Below are 20,378 nucleotides of genomic sequence, written 5' to 3' on the forward strand. Positions count from 1 at the left end.
AAACGAGTATGTCGACGTTGATCTTTGATGCCGTTCACTATTATAATGCTGTCATTTGACCCAAGCCGAAACAGATGGAGGCTTTTGAACATTTTCCTGCTGGCCAAGATATGTTATTGTCAAAAGTTTGGTATATCATAACGACATATTAATACATAAGTTAATTTTTTAACCGATCTGACATCACGTGATGAACCATGGTCACGTGAATGTTGTGGTGGCAGTGATCAATGAGCGAAGCGGCAAGGGAGATCACTGCGTTGGAGTTTGGGCGTCTTCGAGACAATGGACTCAAGATATCAGTGTACGAGTATTCGGACAGTATCGGTGGACGGTGTTTTACTGTACAGCTTCCGGACATACCGGATGTAAATATCGAAATGGGAGCTTTGCGGTTTGTTCCAAGCTGTGAGTTTTATTTTATTGAGCGAGTTCAGCTGACTTACTTACTTATCTCTAGCGTCTAAATGTAAGCAAACGAGTATACTTTTGTCACTTGGGTTATGTAAAAAGACTGCAGGTTTGTAAACCCTGTTCATGTACATTTGAAATGACGACGTATAAGCAATCCGTTGATAATAGTCATTTAAACTTTGTCAACATAGAATGAAATTGCAATCGGTATTTCATTTTTGTCCCTCTACTTTCAAATGTTTTGTTTGGCAGTCATCTTGGAAAGCTCAGGCTTCACGAACTGCGCTAACTAATCCAAGAGGCAGAGTTTAACTCATGTAGGACATATAAGTCACATGTCGTTACAAAGGTGGAAGCTCTGATAGTTTTTATTTCGACTATACGAAATGTATGGACAGCTATCCTACTCGACCAAGGGTTGGCGTCTGCGTTGGCGTCCTTTCACGTTCACACCTTGGTTAAAGTTTTGATGCACCTTCTATATATCTCTGTAAAAACTTGATGGGTTTGCTTCAAACTTAAACTATATATTCATCATCGCCCACATAATATGGCACAAGGACCATGGCTCTCGCATCACTATTTCATGAAATATCTCCCCTTTTTACTTAACAAGCTCGTCCGCTTAGCTCAATAAGGAAAGCGCAGATTTACGGATCGCGGGGTCGTGAATTCGATCCCTGAGCGGGGCATATGTTCTCCATGACGATTTGATAAAAGACAGTGTGTCTGTAATCATTCGTCCTCTACCTCTGATTTATATGGGGAAGTTGGCAGTAACTTGCGAAGAACAGGTTAGTACTGGTATATAATCCAGGAACACTGGATAGGTTAACTGCCCGCCGATACATAGCTGAAATGCTGTTAAAAACGCCAAGACAAACAAACAAATGTTTACTTAACATTTCAAGTACAAGTTTTGTTGCACTTTCACTCTATCTTAATTATTTCCGAATGGATTTGATTCAAACTTAAAATGAGCCATGCCATGGAAAAACCAACATAGTGGGTATGCGACCAGCATGGATCCAGACCAGCCTGCGCATCCGCGCAGTCTGGTCAGGATCCATGCTGTTCGCTAATACTTTCTCCAATTCCAATAGGCTTTAAAAGCGAACAGCATGGAGCCTGACCAGACTGCGCGGATGCGCAGGCTGGTCTGGATCCATGCTGGTCGCATACCCACTATGTTGGTTTTCTCATGGCACGGCTCAAATAGTTATCTCACATCATCACTCACATCATATCACACATGATCCATAACTCTGGAACCAATTTTTTTATGAATTGTACCCCCTTTTTCTTACATTTTTAGGTTTTGATCAATTTCACTATATCTCTATTATAACAGAAGGGATTTGGTTCAAAATTAAAATAGTTAATGCACATCATTTGACACATGGGCCATAACTCATGCACCAATATTGATGAATTATCCCTCTTTTACTTAAAATTTCAAGTTAAGATTTTATGCACTTTCACTCTATCTCTGTTTTTTCCAAGACGGATTTGATTCGAACTGTAAGCAGTTGTTTCACATAATCATCCACATCTTGTGCCACAAGGGTGATAACTGTTGCACCAATACTTCTTATAGCCGTTTTTTACTTTGAATTTTAGGGTAAATTTGGTACACTTTCACTGTATTCATTGTTATTACTCAATGAATTTGATTCAGACTTAAAAGAGTTCTTCCACATCGTCGTCCTCATCATAGAACACAAATTCATAACTCTGGTGCAAATATTTTTATGAATTATGTCCCCTTTTTACTTAGAACACACGCTGTTAATTCATGCCTAACGCACGGTTTATGTTGATTTCTTGTCCAGGGCACCCGTTGCTAAATAAAACTATACACGAGTTAGGTTTGGCAATAGAAGATGTGACAATGGCCCCGACCGGCAAAGGCGACACTCTCTACTACCTTCGAGGCAAACATATGTCATACAGCGAACTCCCTGTCAAAGCTCCGTATAACATTCCTGAGAATTACCGAATTGACTATGACACCCTTAACTGGTAATCTACAAATTTGTTCAACTAATCTGTACACAATTACGACCTAACAATAAATCATTAGTCAAAATTTTTTTTCACCGTACAGAGGAAGCATATCCTTTAGCTGTAACTTAAAGACCCGCTACAGATAACTGTTTTAAAGACCCGGTACAGAATAACTGTTTTCCGATGGAAATAATTCATGATACGCATCGTAAGATTGAAAAATTCTAGTGTCTAGTTACAAACTGACGGTGACTAATATAAGGCCAAGACAATGTGTTTATTGTCAAAACAGCATTGACTACCGTAGCAATATGCACAGTACTTGATGTTTTAAGTTACATTTAGACCACAGTTTGTTTCTACAGTGTAAGGTAGTAAGTTTACAACATTGTTTCATATTTCTGTTTTCTTGTAATCGACTTATAAAAAATATATGAAAGGAGTGATCGCATATTCAAGGAGCTTATTCTTTTAGTATAAATGAATAGTTAAATATTCACATAGAATTAAAATTTTAGTATCGTAAATGTAGTGGTATATAATTTTCTCTTCATGATAAAGTCTTCAGACCAAATCTATTTTCTCTTTAGGCAAATATACATGAACTTCACAACAGAAAGTAGCAGAAGTGAAACACTTACGTCTGAAAATAAGCAATACATTAAATCTTTAGACGGTGTAGATTTGTATATGCAAAGGTATGTTGATAATTTTATCTATTCTTCATATATCTTCCAATCAGCGATTTGTATTTGAATTGCGTGACCATCCAATATATTATTGGGTACATTACATTACCGTTTTTGAACATGCAAACACGTGTATTCGAATCTCTATGTTAACTAAAGGCTAAAAGCTATTTATCTATAAAAGCATCCACTTGAATATCAACATCAATAAGTGGTGTATGCTTTGAGAAATGGAATTGTTTTCTTTCTTTTACTGAAAAAATAGGCGTAGAAAAAAAACTTAACATTGTCATATACAGTACAGGATACATTTTTTTAATGCGTACCCATCTAAAAGAAACAAACAGTATGATTTCTACGATCTGGCACTCGAACAAATATATCAGAACAGTGTTTAATATCCTAACAATACCCAAAACGATCAGGAAATATAAACACGATCAGTCTAAATAAATGTAAGCCTCAATTTTAGTGTGAATGACACAAGCTTCTCTTCAATACATTACAATGACTTTCACTGTTTCACGGAGGCGGTAGTTGAGAAAAAGAAAGAGAAAAGGTAAAAACATGCACATTCTCTTTTCAGTTGGGATATTTTCAGTGGAAAGTTTCTTGACAAAGAAACAACCGCTTACATTGAAGATGCGGCTGGCTACGACGACGGCTTCGCAGGTACATCTGCAGCACAATATGTACCAAGGTCTAAACAGTCAGAGTGGAATTCAGCCCGCTTTAAAACGATAACGAAAGGATTTCAAGCCCTTCCAACAACAATGCTAGAACAATTTCTTAATGAAAGCGTTAAGTGAGTGCAAAATTACAATGATGCATGTAGATATAACAATGATATAGAATAAAATCAAAAGGCGATTCCAAGTGATGATTGTTTACAGCCAATCTTTTATAAGTAACTGCTTTCATAGCGGGTTTCGGCTGTTTTTTACAGTTGTATTTCAAATTAGCATATTTTAAAACTTCCTAGCGTGTGTCACAAAAGGGTTTAAATTGGATTTGCGCCTGTAACAAACTTAATTATACTTAACTCATTCATAACGTTATTGCTAATTCATATCTCAATTATATTCCAGGCATAGATTTTACCGAAATCACCACTTGCGCTCCATCAAGAGAAACCAGAATGGAATGTATCTAATTACATTTCAACCAACAGAAACTGTAGCTGGTATTACTTCAGATGTACAGGTTAGTTTCAAGTCATGTCATAATTATATATTTTGAAATTGAAAAAAAACACACGAAAATTTGAAAACGCGTATCACATACGTTTGCGATTTTTTTCTAATTTATAAACTATTGCCGCGCATTTGCGTAGTGACAGGGTGAGCTTTTGTGATCACCCTTTGTCCGTCGTCCGTCGTCCGTCCGTCTACAATTTTCTTGTGAACACGACACATTTTGTATTTGCACACAACGAGTATTGGCATAGTATTTCGGTTCCTGGCCAGATCCTATCATGGGTTGCTTTTTTTTTGGCTTGTGAACTCGATAGAGACCACATTTTGAAATCAATTTTAATAAAACTTGCACACAACTGGTATTGGCATAATATCTCGGTTTCTGTCGAAAACTGACCAGATCCCATCATGGGTTGCAGAGTTATGGTCCCTTAAAGAGCCAATATTTGCTATTTTGGCTGTTGCAGCCATATAGAGACTTCATTTACGGTTTGATTTGATAAAAACTTGCAAAATATCTTCAACAACAATAAGTCTTAGATTCCATGATGAATCTTTCAGATCCAGTCATAGATTCTAGAGTTACGGCCCCAGATTGACCCCTGAAACTGCCAACATTTGGTAATTTTTACCTTGTGAACACGAAAGAAGTGACATTTTAATATTTAATTTTAACCACACTTACACACAACTTACGTCAGGAAATAAGATTTCAGTTGCTTTCGAAAACTAACTAGATTAAATCATGCTTTGATTTGATACAAACTTCCACAAAATGATTATCATGATGATCTCTAGGCCTGGATTGAAACTGGATCATGTCGTGTCAAAAACTAGGTCATCAGGTCAAATCAAAGGAAAAGCTTGTTAACATTGTTGAGGCCACATTTATGACCTACCTTCATCAGACTTTGTCAGAATGTGTATCTTGATTGAAACTGGGTCATATGGGTCAAAAACTAGGTCACCCTGTCAAATCAAAGGACAATCTTGTTAACACTCTTGTTCATTTGATGTGCATTAAACTTGGTCAGAATGTTTGTCTGCATAAATTATCGTATGAATTTTTATCTGGGCCATGTGGGTCAAAAACTAGGACACCAGGTAAAATCAAAGAATAAGCTTGTTTATACCCTAGGTGGCACATCTTCATAAAATTTGGTCAGATTTTTTGTTATTATGAAGCCTTAGGCGATATCAAATCCGGGTTACGTAGGGTCGAAAACTAGGTCACTAGGTCAAATTATAGGAAAAGCTTGTATACACTCTAGAGGCCACTTTCTTTCTCTAATCTTCCCGAAAATATGCCAGAATGTTTGTTTTCATCAAATTTTGGACAAGTCCGAATCTGGGTTATGTGAGGTAAAAAACTAGAAACTAGGTCAAATCAAAGAAAATGCTTGTTTACACTCAAGAGGCCACGTTTTTGGTCAAATCTTAATGAAAATCCGAATATTTGTCTCCATGAAATTACTAGATAAAACAGTTTGCACTGTTATGGTGTGTTACACAGGTGAGCGACCTAGGGCCATCACAGTCCTCTTGCTACTGTAAATCTCTTATTAATATGCAACCCTTTATAATAATCTTATTTACAGAACTTATAGCTAGTTTATCTGTGTTAATACCATTTTTTATTGATGCATTTTCTTCTGTTGTCAAACCTGCTTTATTTTGTTTTATATATGTACATTATGCACCATGTTATAAAATGTTGAAAATGAAATAAATGGAAAAAAGAGAGTAATAAAATGTTTAAACCTAATTTACCGTCGTTGATAATTGTTATGATTGAAACATTGTTGAAAAAGATAACTTTGTTAAAAAAATATGTTGTTAATAGAGATGTTGTGATTTCATAAGTGTAAGTGTACATGTAAGTTAATACCGACATATAATAGTAAGCTCCAATAACTTAAATCGATATATATATCTGATTTATGCAACCCCCAAAAGTCACCGAAGTAGACGTTAAACATTAAAATAAATGTTCTGTTAAACTGAAAATAGCCCTTTCATTCGTGCTTGTATGACTTTTAAAAAGAGGTAAGGTCATAAAATAGTTAACTTGTGCAATGTTTTAGGAATTTACACCAAAAAAGTTTACGATTTTGGCAAATATGAAGTACTGTGTTAGACGATGTGTTCAGTGCAGATCCATTATCAAACATATTTACAGGGCTCAGCAGCACGGACTATGTGTGCACGTAAAGTGTTATTAGCAGTACCAAAACTAGCGCTAGAAAATATTGACTGGGATGTCTTAAACAACGACCGAATTAGAGATATTCTAACAAAGTCCCTTGTGGTAAGGAACAGTTGAATGGGAAAAGATGCAAAATCATTTTTGTGTTTCGAGAGAGTAATTCTATCAAACGAGTTTGGTTGAATATAAAATATACGGGTTTACACAAGGCGAGTTCCTTAGTTCCTTAGTAACGGATGTACATAGGACAAAATTGTGTAAATCCGTCTTTTTTTTTATATTCAATTAAAATCGTTGATAGAATTGCTCTCTCAAAACACTAGAATGACTTTTTTGTTTTGGGTTTAACGCCGTTCTTCAACAGTATTTCAGAATGATTTTATATTATATTACATATCAGAATTAAACTTAGATAAATTAGGCTACTTTACGACATAACATATCAGTATTAGTCCAATGCATGCACACACGACACATGATCTCAGTGTATGTACTATAACCGGATACGTGACCGGAAACCGAAAGTTCCCTTTCGAGATATATGATTTCATTTCATTGAAATATAAGAAGTGAATTAGCTAATGCACTCGTTCTTCCGTGAAATCGTATCACTGAGACACTGTGACGTATGAGTAAAGTATATTAATTATAAGTAAATTTATATGTTCTAGTTTTCAGATATCTTATTTTGTTAATGCCAGTTCATAAAGGTATTTATCAATGTATTTTTGTCAATTTAAGAGTATCCATGGTACGAAGATGTTTTTTGGCTATGACAAGATATGGTGGAGAAATATAGAGAAATCGTCCAGCAGTATCGTATCTGATACACATTTGAGAGCAACGTATGATTTTGTCAACCTACAGTCTAAAACAACACCGAAAGCAGTTTATATGATTGCATATCCAGATTTAAGTATGTGACGACTTCTTATGAAATGATTGTTTACTTTTTGCATTATATGAATACAATTATTTTCTTGTGATTTTCGTCGATTTCTTTTCATACGTCGTATTCATTGTGTAGCAGAGTTTCTAAACGTCATTTAACACTGTAGCGTTGATACTTTACATGAATGTACTTATGTTGCAAAGGTTTGTTAAATGTAAAAATGATAGTGGTTGCATACAATGTGGCTTATTTTCCCAGGATTGTTTAAGTATTAAAATTGGAAATAAATTATTTTAAGGTAACGAGTACTGGAGGCTTGCACAAGCATCTGGTAATCCAGTACCAGGTGTAGGAGATAAGTCACTTGAAATGACGAATACGAGCGTAAACATTGCCAGGAACTATTTATCTCAGATTTTCAACGTTAGTATGGATGATATACCATCACCGACATCTGCAGTAGGTTTTTCTGTTATTCTAGCCGTTTCTCGCTTAATTTCCTTTTGCACTTCTTCAAGTTACGAATATGTGTAAATAATGTTTAAACGTGTCTGTCACTACTCTCAAAAAGTTGATACTATTGTGTCAATGTATTTCCATGTGATATTAGCAACACTGGTGGACGGTTGTAGCAGTATCACATTTTGCTAACATAGAAGAGTTTGATATTACAAAGCATTAATCAGATTTCGATTCGGAAAAATAGTGTTTCTATAGTCATTACTTTGAAAAAAATCTCTCATAGTGGAATTTTGAAAACTGCATTTGTTTATGTTTGCTATAAATGATGAGATACACGTAGGATATCAATTTCGACGTCCGTGTAGATATATAGATATACTGTTCTGAATAAACACTGTTTAAACACGTCGTCCGCGGACAAATTCTCTCTTTAATTTATTTTTGCACGTTAGATTATGTTTCACGTATACACTTCGCAGGTGATGTCGATCTGGGACCAGTATCCAATAGGTGCCGCATGGTATGCATGGGCGCCAGGTTATAAAATGGAAGAGGTTGAATCTACAATGCTCAGACCGTCAACTACAGAAGAAGTATATATCATATCAAATACATTTAACCGCAACTCTGGATGGACAGAAGGTGCGCTTGAAGTTGTTGAGAAAGTACTTAAACTAATTTGATCAGGTATTGACGCACAAGAGTAAGCTGAAAATGACAGAAAAACTGCTACGACGCGCTTGGATATACATAAAGTCTACTCAAAATAGTTTTATATTGTTCTGCGCTTGGAAATATATAAAAAGTTCTCAAAATAATTTGATAAGTTTCTGTAGCGGGGAGATAGCCAAAAAATGAAAATGCACTGATGCGCTCATAAATATATAACTTTTCCTGAAAATGATTTTAGAACCGATATATTAAAGATAGCTAAAGTGAGACTCTGCCTTCTGTAGAAACATTGAATCAAATTTTAAATAAAGTACTTAAACCAGTAAATCAATTAATGCGCATACAACTTAGAACAAGACTTAGTTCCATTTAAAACAAATTGTGAAATTGCCAATAAAATATTCTAATAATGAGCTTGTCATTCAATATATCAAAGCTTTAGTTGATATTGTGTTCATGCTTTCTATATATTTTTATTAAATAATGCCTCTTAAACATAATGCATATCGATTTCTATATAAGCATTTAAGTAAAACAATTCAATGATTGTGTGTTTCAAACCTTAGATCACACTGCGTTTCGCAGATGTTCACAAATTAAGTGCTAAGAATTAAAAGGTTTGAGTTTAATAGGTTTCCCGATATTGTATTCACATAAAATAGAAATAAAATCTTGCCGAGGTGAAAATGTTTTGCTTCCAATTTAATTTCCTTTAAGGTTAACGTTCACATATTTCTTTAAAATGTTAGCTCTACATGTCGCACATCTTATTGATAATCAGCGTTATTCATTAATAAATAAGAATTGTTTTGTTATTTGATGCCTTGATGTAACTGACCTTTTCTAATGAAATTTTTACGATCATAAATAAACCTATGGTCTATAATGTGGTGAAATAGAATATATGTATATCCGTGCGCTCGTTTTTGAAATATTTGCTCATGAATAAAGAGAACCGCATATTTCAAGCTGATTTTGAGAGAATATATGGATCTTTAAAACGATAATAGTGTTGTCGTTTTAATAAATTTACTTAGACAGTTGGCTCACTGGGAAAAGAGGCCTGGTTAACAAATCCGAAGGCATTTTTTAGTACAATATGGTGTGATACCTTAAAACGTTCGTTATTCTTTCTCCTATACAACCAGGGTGGATACCAGGCTCAAAAATCCATTTTTATTTTTTTGTGAGGCCCAAAAGGGGACAATGAGTTTTTTTCTCAATTTAAAGGAAATTAAAGAAAATTTTCATTTTTATCATTATTTGATGAAATGTGTATCTGTTTTAGATTAAATGTATTGTAATATGAATAAATATGTTCATCACACTAATTATTTTAGAATTTGAGGCCCATTACAGGGTTTTTAAAAAATATTTTGAAATTTTTGACAGGTAACGCATAATTTATATTGTTTTTACTCTATTTTTGAAATATCTACGATAGTAAGGTTGAGTATTTAAGGTTCAGGTGTGTAACAGGCATTCTAATACACAAAATAATAAAAAAGGCACCACTGTGGGGTCATGTTATTATAGAATAATTGATAAGCAAGTTTTAAAGTTTGTTGAAAAAGTTTGGTAAATTGCCCTTTTCTTTCATATGTTGTAAACCATAAAATTTACCAGAATATTTTCTTCACAGCAATTTCATATTTGTTCTTAGGTAGTTATTTAACCGCAGCCCCCCCCCCCCCCAACCCCCACCCCCAAAAAAATGAGGCTCCAAAGGGGTTTAAATTACTCACATTTCATGATAATTTAGATTAGTAAGTAGTAATTAGTTAACAGAATCATTGCTGAAATATATTTAGCATATGACGATTTATGATTCACCATCTTATATGTATGGTGGTATTCACATCTCTTTAATAGGATATAAGTGGAACTTTAACTAATATGCCATAGTATAAATATAGCTCAAAGACCAGATTATTCTTAAATGTGTGCCCTCTTGATATACTAGTAGCAAGCCAACAATTATATTCATTGGCAATGTTACCTATACATGTTTCTTTATTCATCTGATCTCTTGTAACATTGGAATATACCCCAAACAACAATCAGATCACTTGATTCAGCTAGCTAGAGAGACAAGTCAAAGACATTTTTAACCAGTTTGGTATCAGCGGAGCAGTTGTCAAGTATTTAGGTTTCCGCGGCTCAATCTGGAGGTCAGCATCACTGTACTGGTACAGTACTGTTGTAAGTCCACTTCAGTAAATGTCACAATGACACTGCACAGCTGATAGTTACATTTTGTTATAGTAAGTATTTCATTACCTGAAAAGGATCACTGATGTTCATGTGAACATGTAGTACCTATTTTCCCAACCAGCTACGTTTTTGGTAGGTGGTGTGTATGAAGTAGCCACAAAGGGGCTAGAAAATTCTAATATTTTCAAAAATGATGTAATCATTAGTATTTTGTGTAATTTTGTGCCTTGCAGATTGTAGATATCGGCTCTTCTTTGTCCTCATATTATCGCCTCTATTCATGGTATAGGAACAAGAATGTCCAGGACCTGTGAAATCTGTTCGTTTACAATTTTGATAATAGATTAAGTATGTATATTTTGTTGTTCGTTATTAACGATAGTTATACTTGTAAGGATTCCTGAGAGAAAGCATTTTTATGTACAAATGACTGCATGAAACGATTTTCCTGGCACCTTAGTGATGAGCAGGGCTAGATTCCAACCTGAGGGCCCTCCAGGTAGTTTCAGCTCAACATTAAAAAATTGTTAATGGTCATTTTTTCAGTTCTAGGCTTGTTATGCTCTAGAAGCCTATTTTGCTCAGGTTAAAAGAACTGAGTACATGTCTTAATAGTTGTTAGGCTTACTTTGTATCTAAATTTACAGAAACATTTCGTATTGTACATACTTTGCCATTACGTCTTTTATTTACACTGTTATGCAACTCTGAAAAGTTGGAAAGATTAGGAGAAAGGTTTACTTCACTTTTTACTGGTTTGATCTCCAAGTTGTGCTTTTGCAACTGACAGTTCCAAATCTGTGCTCCTTTTTGTTTGTCCGTATCTTTCTCGTTGTCTATATATTTTACTTTGTTCATGTATATTAAGTGTAAAGTTAATCATGTACACATCCATACGATCACTGATATGGGGATTTTGTTTGAGAGGAGAGGTTCTTTCTTCGAACGTAGGTTTTGTTAATGAATATTTGTCCTTGCGTTTTTTTTTTGTCTAGCCTTGTGCTTTGAAAATACTCTCAAAAGTAAAAATGCAACATCCATTCTTTAGGACAGTCTAAGCATGACTTGTGTTACATGAGCATATGGCGCCAGTGTTGTAATTCATTTCACTACCACCTTAGAAATCCATATTAATTACATTTCGATATACAGAAATTCGATCATCAGTAAGGAATGACATACCAAATATCCGTAAAAGTCTTGATACTGTTAAAAGACTAATAAATTGACCAAGAGTTTAAGTTTGATAAGTTTGAAATTTTTACCTTGCAAAACACTTGTGTGTGATGTAGACGCGATTACAAACATTTACGTGTAATGCCACACGGGGTTTTCTATATTGTAGTAGTATTATTATATCTGGTGACTCCACCATTTCATAACAACTGAATGTCAATTGGTCTTATGGCATACCACTGCTTCAACAAAATATTTTTGTAAAATGCCTGTTCTGGCCATGTATAAAGTCCGATAAATATTTTAATAACAATAGTTGTCCAAAAGCCTTGCGCTCGACTATTCAACAACTTCTAAGTTTAACAAGGACCATGACTGGGCAAGACGTACAAAACCATATATTGGTTACTTCCCGAGGTTTGATGACCGGAAGCACTATGTGAAATTTTAATCAAATGCATGTAGTTTCTGAAATACACCTTGTCTTTTAGGTACATGCTAAACTTTTACCAAATATTCTTGGTTGAAAACGAATCATATTTTGTATTAAACTCAGTCAAGATTATTTTTATTTCAAAAGGTTAGATGACATAAAAGTCTTATGTAAAGTTTTAATCCAACACATATATTGATTGCTAAGATATGAACTTACATGCAAAACTTACCCAAGGTGAAGATGTCAACAAAGGCGACACCAACACCAGAGTGAACAGAATAGCTCTCACTATTCTTCAAATGCACCGGAATTTTGAAAAGTTTGCCAATTCATATGTGTGTATCGATGTACATCAAATATTTCACACAATATTTTGCATTTTGCAAAAACAAAATTAAATACTTGCCAGAAAGTGATATTGCGTGTATACTTTTTTGAGTGTATATATCGGTTCAGTATTCCATATTTGGGCAATTTGACTATATGTGTCTCAAAAGTTAGTACCAATAAACCCTGTATAATGGACATACCAACAGAAAATGAAACTCTGATTCGACTTGATTCAAATCACATCGACTACATACTCTGTCAGATCTAACAACACTTCTCTAACGACCTTCTTCTATCTGTAAATTATGAGACGAACATCTTAATAATGCTAAAGCGTTTCTATGAGCATCATTATTTATCATGCTTAAATAATTTTCTTAAACAAAACTTAACTTAAATTGTTTATAATAATCCAGTTTAGTAGATAAATCAAGTTCAGCCAACCATTGCTGTAACTACTGGTCATACATTCTCTGGACTACTGCATTAACATTTTAATATTCCAGAAAAAAAATCCAAGTTCATTTAATAAGTTTCTCACGTTAACTGACCAGCTACTTAACAATGTATTAATTGTGTCCTTGTGCCATCATTACTTTATGCATCAATGAATTAGGCATATTCATAAATTTGTACCAGTACTTAATAGTTCTAATTTTTAGTATTACATAGATAGGAAATACATCAAATTCTCCATATACTGCACTGCTACATGTTTGTTGCTTAACACCAAAAATTTGTTTAAGAAACTTTAGGTATTTACGTTCTATGTCTGGAGACTTATGGAAACCCAATATCTCAGATCCGTAACACAATATCGGTAATACCATAGAATTGAAAAGGTTTGTGAATAACATCTAAACTAATATTATCAAAAAGTGAGTTTAGAGAAAATAGGGCGTTTAATGCCTGCGTAGATAACGCCTTTTGGGCCTGATAGAAACTACCATTAGATGACAAAGTAACACCAAGATTTGTAAAAGTTTTAACCTGTTTCAAAAATTTATTATCATGCTTTAACGATACATTAGTTGGCCTATTACTCCCCTGTCTAAAAACCATAGCAACCGTTTTGTCTGCATTTACTTCTATACCCCATTTACTGCATTAATTATATAATTTATCTAACAATATTTGTAACCTTTGCTCAGAATACGAAAATAAAGCAGTATAATCAGCAAATAATAACAAACATATTTGTATTTCATCTAATAGTATACTAAATGCATCAATGTTATCATCAGCTAAGTATTCTTGCATATCATTGACAAACATTATGAATAGAAAGGGAGAAAATGGCTCCCACTGCTTTAAGCCCATATAGATATCAAGGAAGTCGGTTAATGAACCATTGACCTTTACACATAATTTAACACTTTCATACATACTTCTAAGAATGTTTAGCATTTTACATGACACGCCCATACCTACTAATTTAGACCAGATACCATTTGTGTATGTAAATCTACCAATGCAGTGTACAACTTCTTTCTTTCCCGCTTAACGACCTTTAAAGTTATCTATATAGAGTTAAGTATAAAGATACAGTCAACGGTGCTTTTACCTTTTCTAAACCCATACTGGTTATCTGTAAGTGTACTATTTACTTCAGACCACTGACGTAACCCATTATCAAGGATTATCGAAAATATTTTTGAGAAAATACTTGTGAGAGAAATACCTCTATAATTATTTACATCTCCAGGATCTCCCTTCTTAGGTACCGGAACTCTCAGTTTGTACACATATACAAAAGCATGAGACAAATACATTCATATAACTAAGACATTATATACATGAGGGCAACAATGAAAACTACTTTATCCAATTCAACTCAACTGCCACATTATCAAAGTTTATTAGTACCGGCTTCTTTGTTTCGATAAGGTCTATAAACACCTTATAGAGCACTTCAGAGGTCTATAAGAATTACCAGACCTGTCCTACTTCTATTGTTTACACGAAAATTTTCATGACGAAAAACCCCCAAGTGCCTGTGGCGGGACTGGAACCCGGGTCGCTTTGGTGCTAGTCCAATGCTCTAACCTCTGAGCTAAAGGGTCGACACACTTACGCAGTCGTCAGAGATTAAATTTAAACTTACAGGTTATGCGTAAGCGACCGTAACAATGCAGTAGAAGCACGAGAAGTCCGTGCATGTCATTAACGGTGCGCGCGCAATTGACTCCATAAATAATGTTATCACTTGTTTAAAAAAAAGTCCGTTTTAAGTTAAGATTTTCGACCAGCTTTACATATCTTGAAAATTGATCTAAACATGACTTTGCTGTAAAATTTTAACATTCTATTTTAAACAGGTCTTGAGATTTGTCTGAAAGTTAAAACGAGCATACTCGGGGAAATCTTCTGTCTAAATGGAGATTGTTTCATGAAACAGGACATTTTATTTAACAACAACAAAAAAATAATGACAATGAAAAATAATTGCAAAAATCACAAACACCACAAATCTCCTCCAAGTCAATTATTAATCTGCTTATGAAAATTGTGACGAATTTCCGTTCAATTATTGAATGTTCGTGATATATTTTATAACGCTTCCGGACATGTCTGAAATAAGATTAAGTTTAAAAATATTTTAAAGGCAGCTTTTAAGTAGTGGTAATGGTTGGGAGACTGGACGAAGCAAATTTCTCGTTTTCTGAATAATGTTCTAATTTTGCTGAATATCGTCAATCCATATCAAATTAACGGTTGACATTTTTATGCCTTTAAATATTATTATATATTTTGCACTGTATACAGTTTTGTCGTTCTTATGCCGTTTATATGACAGTCTTTCATTTGTGTAAAACAGAATCTATTCTTGTATTGACTTTACATCCACAAGTACCTGACATCTTCTCGTGAATCAGATGTGGAGGACGAGAACGATTTTAAACGGAATTAGTTTTATTCAAATCGTTGCCATGCCACAGAGAACAAAGGCCTCGAACTACAAACCTCTTAATTAGTAGTACTGTGCTATCTCTTTGAGTTCAATATTTATTATCGGCTAAATAAAGTTACACTTATTTTTGAGAAAAAAGTACATCTTGTAGTATGTCCAAGACAGACTTTTATCAACAGCTGGTAATTAATATTGTCAAAGATAATATAAAAGAAAAGTGGTACATTCGTATTGAGGCATGTACCTTTAAACTATACATTATTACTTTTGCAAAAACAAAGCTGTATGTAATTGCCGAATATTTATGTTCTGCTTATTTCTGGCTTTCCAACCAGTGCTAAGACACTTGCAGACTTTGACCCTGATCAAGCTGATTAGTTCCAATAGAAATGTATTCATATATTTAGAAACTGTCTTCCTAGGGAGAAGATTTGAAAAATTGGGGCCTATTTCTTATACAATTTTCTAATGTAGCATTTGCTTGTTATTTGGTATTTTGACAAGCGAAAGGGGCTTTTCAATTCACATATTCATAAAACGTGTTATCATAATGAGCCTGATAACAAGAATATAAGCTTTTCAAAAACACTGTTTTCTTATGTCTTATGTTACTGTTATATCACGATCAAGTTAAAATACTCCACTCCTATGGTGGCTGATTTATGACATCTTGTTACGTCTCGATGGTGTGCGCGCAGTTGTTTTTAGCACATTTCGTTGTGTTGTCTTGTCGCGCGCCTGATCGGGGTATATTACTTCGGTCGGATTATTTTGCCCGGATCGGAGAAGTACAAGAACAACAGAAAGAACACAAAAGTTTCAGTATCTCTAGAAAAGTGCTGACATTTATATTTTATATAGTTTATATTTTTGACTAGTTTACCTATATATCATCAATGCAAACACGACTGTGTACAGTTTTATCTGTTTTCCTTTTGTTAAACCCCCTCCCACTTTTATACATGTATCTTACAAAGTTGTCATGATGGTATGAGCATTAGCACTTTTTTAATAAAGAGTTATCAACACTTTAGTGTTTTTCTATCGTTCTTATGTTACACCCGTTACACCGACTGGTGTTTATTATTTATCCCGATCGAGACGATATACCCCTGGGAGAAATGCCCAGCCTGCTAAGATTATTTTACCAAAATAAACAGGAGAACCCAATTATGCGATTTGTGTTTAACGTCATGGGCACGCACTATTTACTGGCTAACGTGATACGGATGACAAGCATTTCTTGTAATAATGTAGTCATAAATATATATTAATACATTTATACGGCAATGTATATCTAAGTAGCAAATTAAAGAACTAAATAAAGTTACAGCTTCTTCAAATATGTCAAAACACTGATAAAATGCCATTCGCGTCAAATTCTGATCAATTGACTAGACACTCATTGCTGACCTCAGAAAGAGACTATTTAATCTTCTCAATGTTTGCCAAATGTGCACGGATCTTTCATGCAATACACATGTCATGTCCTAATTGCTAACAAATATATTTACAGGTGCGTAGCAAGTTGGGCATTTAGTTATATTAATAATATCCGATAAATTATAGCAGAAATGGCCTTGTTCCTTCTTTTAATTATTTGTTTTTAATTATACATAAATGTTACAAACGTTTTACAAATCCGAAACCAATCTAGACCATGTAAAACAAAGGAGCATGTAGGCAAGTCAGTTATCATTCTTGGAATAGGTCTGCAAAGCGATTAGACCTGTGAGGAGATACAATGCCATCACATAATTATTTTCAAACTCTAGGGTTGTATACCTTGCCAAAATCACTATGAGAATTAATCACCCCAGATGGTACTAATCAACCCTGTGGCTCATCAGCTTATAACCTGGAATACTCAATCACGGATCAATACACAGTGACCAATGTTTCATTCCTGTTTTTCATTCTTGTTTTTGCTGTAGGGGATAGTAGGATATTTTTGCAATTTTATACAGCACAGAAGTAAGTACAAAAATAATTTTATGTTTTAAAAAAGTTAGTAGTGTTAGAAAATATATGATAGTAAGAACATAATTTACACCAAGCTTTTTAAACGATAGATAAAATATCAAACGGAATTATTATTTTAAAGTCAATAAACAGATAAAGGTAGAGGTTGTTACATATGATAACAAAAGTTTGTTTAAAGTTTCGTTGCACTTGCAATTGTTTAAGGCAGGGGCAGAATTGAGTATTTTGCAAGTATATCTATTCATAGAAAATACGGAAACAGAAAATATTAGTTTACTATCTGACAATATATCATATTCCCCATTGATTTAATAACTCATGCGCAAGATTGCTATTTTAGTTTTCTGCGCATGTGATATTATTTTTCATATCTCCCGTAGGGCGATACGGTACTTATGCATTGAGATAAAAACTGCAAAGATCAAAATTGACATGGCTCTTATTGTAGGCATTGGAACTAAAATACAAACTTCAAGCAGGCACTGTTGCTTAGATATATGTGTAGCTAACTGCATAAAAGTACACAGTTTAAAAATATTTAAAATATCATCTTCTGAAAAAGAGTTATCGAGAAAACATGGAGACAACTCCGATCAAACTTTATTGTAGGCTTAGGTGACTATGTACATAGTATCTCATGCAAGCCATGCACTTTTTACCTCTAAGCATAGAAAATCATGCATAATTTCTGCCATGGTCAGCTCTTTGAAAAGAAAAATATGTAAAGATCAAATCATTTTTTGGCGAAATTTGTCAACAAACAAACGATTTTTTAAAATGTTAAAACCCACACAATTTCATGAGGTAAATATGTTGAGAAAGCTATTGCTGGAAAGAGAACAATCTCTACTACCCATTTATATGCGTCAAAGAATGAGAAAAACATTTAGAAATATGAGAAAATCAAAGAAAACAATTTCAGGAATGTTAGATACATGACTTTGTTATCCTGTATAGCAGGTAACAAAGCCTACTTTTCCATTGAATGGATGTAACACAGACATGATTAAGATTGACAAACAGTTTCACTCTATAAAGAGATAGAGAGCTGAGGTAAGACTCTATAATTTCTTGGTATTTGCTTGTAAAACGTTCGTCTAACGAGTGACATAACACAAAATAAAGAGACAAAAAAAAAAAAAAAGATATAAAAGTATTACAGCAATTTCGCCACAATTTCAGGGTATGATCTCCAGTCTTTATCGAACAAAAAAAAGCTTTGTATGTCCTTTTTAATTTGCGTTAATATCTCACTGGTCGAAAAGGTAGAATCAGTCGTGTTTCATCTTTCATGATGGAATCATCCATGTGTAATTTGTGCAAAGAGCGTAAACATGACTCAATTTAGTGCTCTTACTTCCACAATGGAATTCGTTTAATTAAAATCATGGTCAGACAAATCTCTTAAAGGCTCAAAATGCTTTAAAGTTTTATATTAAAAACAGATGAAACAACCTTTTAAATAGATGTTATGCGTACTTACATAGTTAGAAAAGCACTACTCTTAATTTTGCACATGACCTGTTATAGTAAGAGACTTAAAAGGAATAAAAACAATAGATTTAATAAAACATTCTAGTATATTAAGTAGGGATGTCAACGGATATCCGGTTATTCGGTCACGGGTCCTAATATTCGGATCTAATTTAAGTATTCGAATATTCGGTAGTAACATACAGATTACTGAAATATTTATTTTAAAGTTCATAGCATTATTTTTCGTCACGTAATAGCATGTCAAAACGTAATACACAGTCGCCATGGTGATGACACCTAACCAACGGTTGTGCGAAACATACTTGTCATCTTAGCTAATGTCCTGTTTGGTGAAACAATGCAATTATTGTCAATTAATAATTATACATAATTTAAAACACCTGTTTACAAGTCGTCGGCAAATGTTGCAGCTTTAAAGAAAAGAAGTTAGAGAGTGCTAAATTGATAATTAGTACAAGTGTATTATATGCTCTTTTATTGACGCCGGCTGCAACAAAACATTTGTTGATAAATATCAGTATTGCACTTTTAACCATACATATTTGAATTTAACGCTTTATGAAATAGATTAACAACTAGAAACATGTTTCACTGTATATTACTGGTCAATAGAAGGTTACGCCCTTCTACATTTTCAAATTTACTCATAATTTACTCAGTTGTATCGAATTAATTTTCTATTTGTTGAAAACAAAAGCTTGAAAAACTTTTTAATGTCCTCCGTTCAGTTCTTAGAATTTTAGGCGTAACAACTGATACAACGTGTCAACAATATGCCTCCGACTACTTCCAACGTTGGAAGTACTTCACACGTTTGAATGTTCGAAAATCGGCAAAATGCAACCTGTGTGAGACTACCCCTGCTTATTCTGGAGGAACTTCTAAAAATATCCTGGATCCGGACTTAAATGAATAACTACATATAAGGGATTCGAATCTGTCCAATTTGCATAATAAAACTAAACCGAAACCGAAAGTAGAAAAGTCTTGTCAGAGTTACCTTTCATCCATTTCAAAATGGCGATCGCTAATTAATTGCAAGTACCGGTTCTAGTAAACATCATAAGCCCTTATATAAATACGTTTAGATCATCAGAAAAAAGAGGTTATGTGCGGGAACGAATATCCGGATGGTTGACCGAATATTCGGATACCAGTTTTGGTATTCGGTGACATCCCTAATATTAAGCAATATTCCATCCTTTGGCAAATGTTACAGAAAGTAATTGTCATAAATAGGAGTTAACAAGAAATTAATGTATTTCATAACGGAAAATGTGACAGGCACATTTT

The 20,378-nt window shown here is 34.0% G+C and overlaps 1 protein-coding gene across 1 annotated transcript; it reads left to right on the forward strand.

Annotated features, from left to right (window-relative positions):
- The first annotated feature begins 276 nt into the window (after positions 1-276).
- LOC123561733 (L-amino-acid oxidase-like) lies at positions 277-16,633 on the forward strand. Its single transcript, XM_053525154.1, has 9 exons — positions 277-408; positions 2,247-2,436; positions 3,012-3,119; positions 3,697-3,915; positions 4,199-4,313; positions 6,486-6,614; positions 7,254-7,428; positions 7,703-7,863; positions 8,346-16,633. Exons 1-9 carry the CDS (start codon positions 381-383, stop codon positions 8,547-8,549), a joined length of 1,329 nt encoding a protein of 442 aa, XP_053381129.1. The 5' UTR covers positions 277-380; the 3' UTR covers positions 8,550-16,633.
- The last annotated feature ends 3,745 nt before the right edge of the window (positions 16,634-20,378 follow it).

Source organism: Mercenaria mercenaria, chromosome 15, assembly GCF_021730395.1.
Source record: "Mercenaria mercenaria strain notata chromosome 15, MADL_Memer_1, whole genome shotgun sequence".
Lineage (NCBI taxonomy): Eukaryota > Metazoa > Mollusca > Bivalvia > Venerida > Veneridae > Mercenaria > Mercenaria mercenaria.

What these genes read in the sequence shown, in the direction of transcription:
- LOC123561733 (XM_053525154.1), top strand. Translation starts at nt 381, where the DNA reads ATGGGAGCTTTGCGGTTTGTTCCAAGCT. An exon ending in TTTCTTAATGAAAGCGTTAA is followed by an intron (nt 3,916 to 4,198) that starts GTGAGTGCAAAA and finishes ATTATATTCCAG; the next exon opens with GCATAGATTTTACCGAAATC. An exon ending in GATTGCATATCCAGATTTAA is followed by an intron (nt 7,429 to 7,702) that starts GTATGTGACGAC and finishes AATTATTTTAAG; the next exon opens with GTAACGAGTACTGGAGGCTT.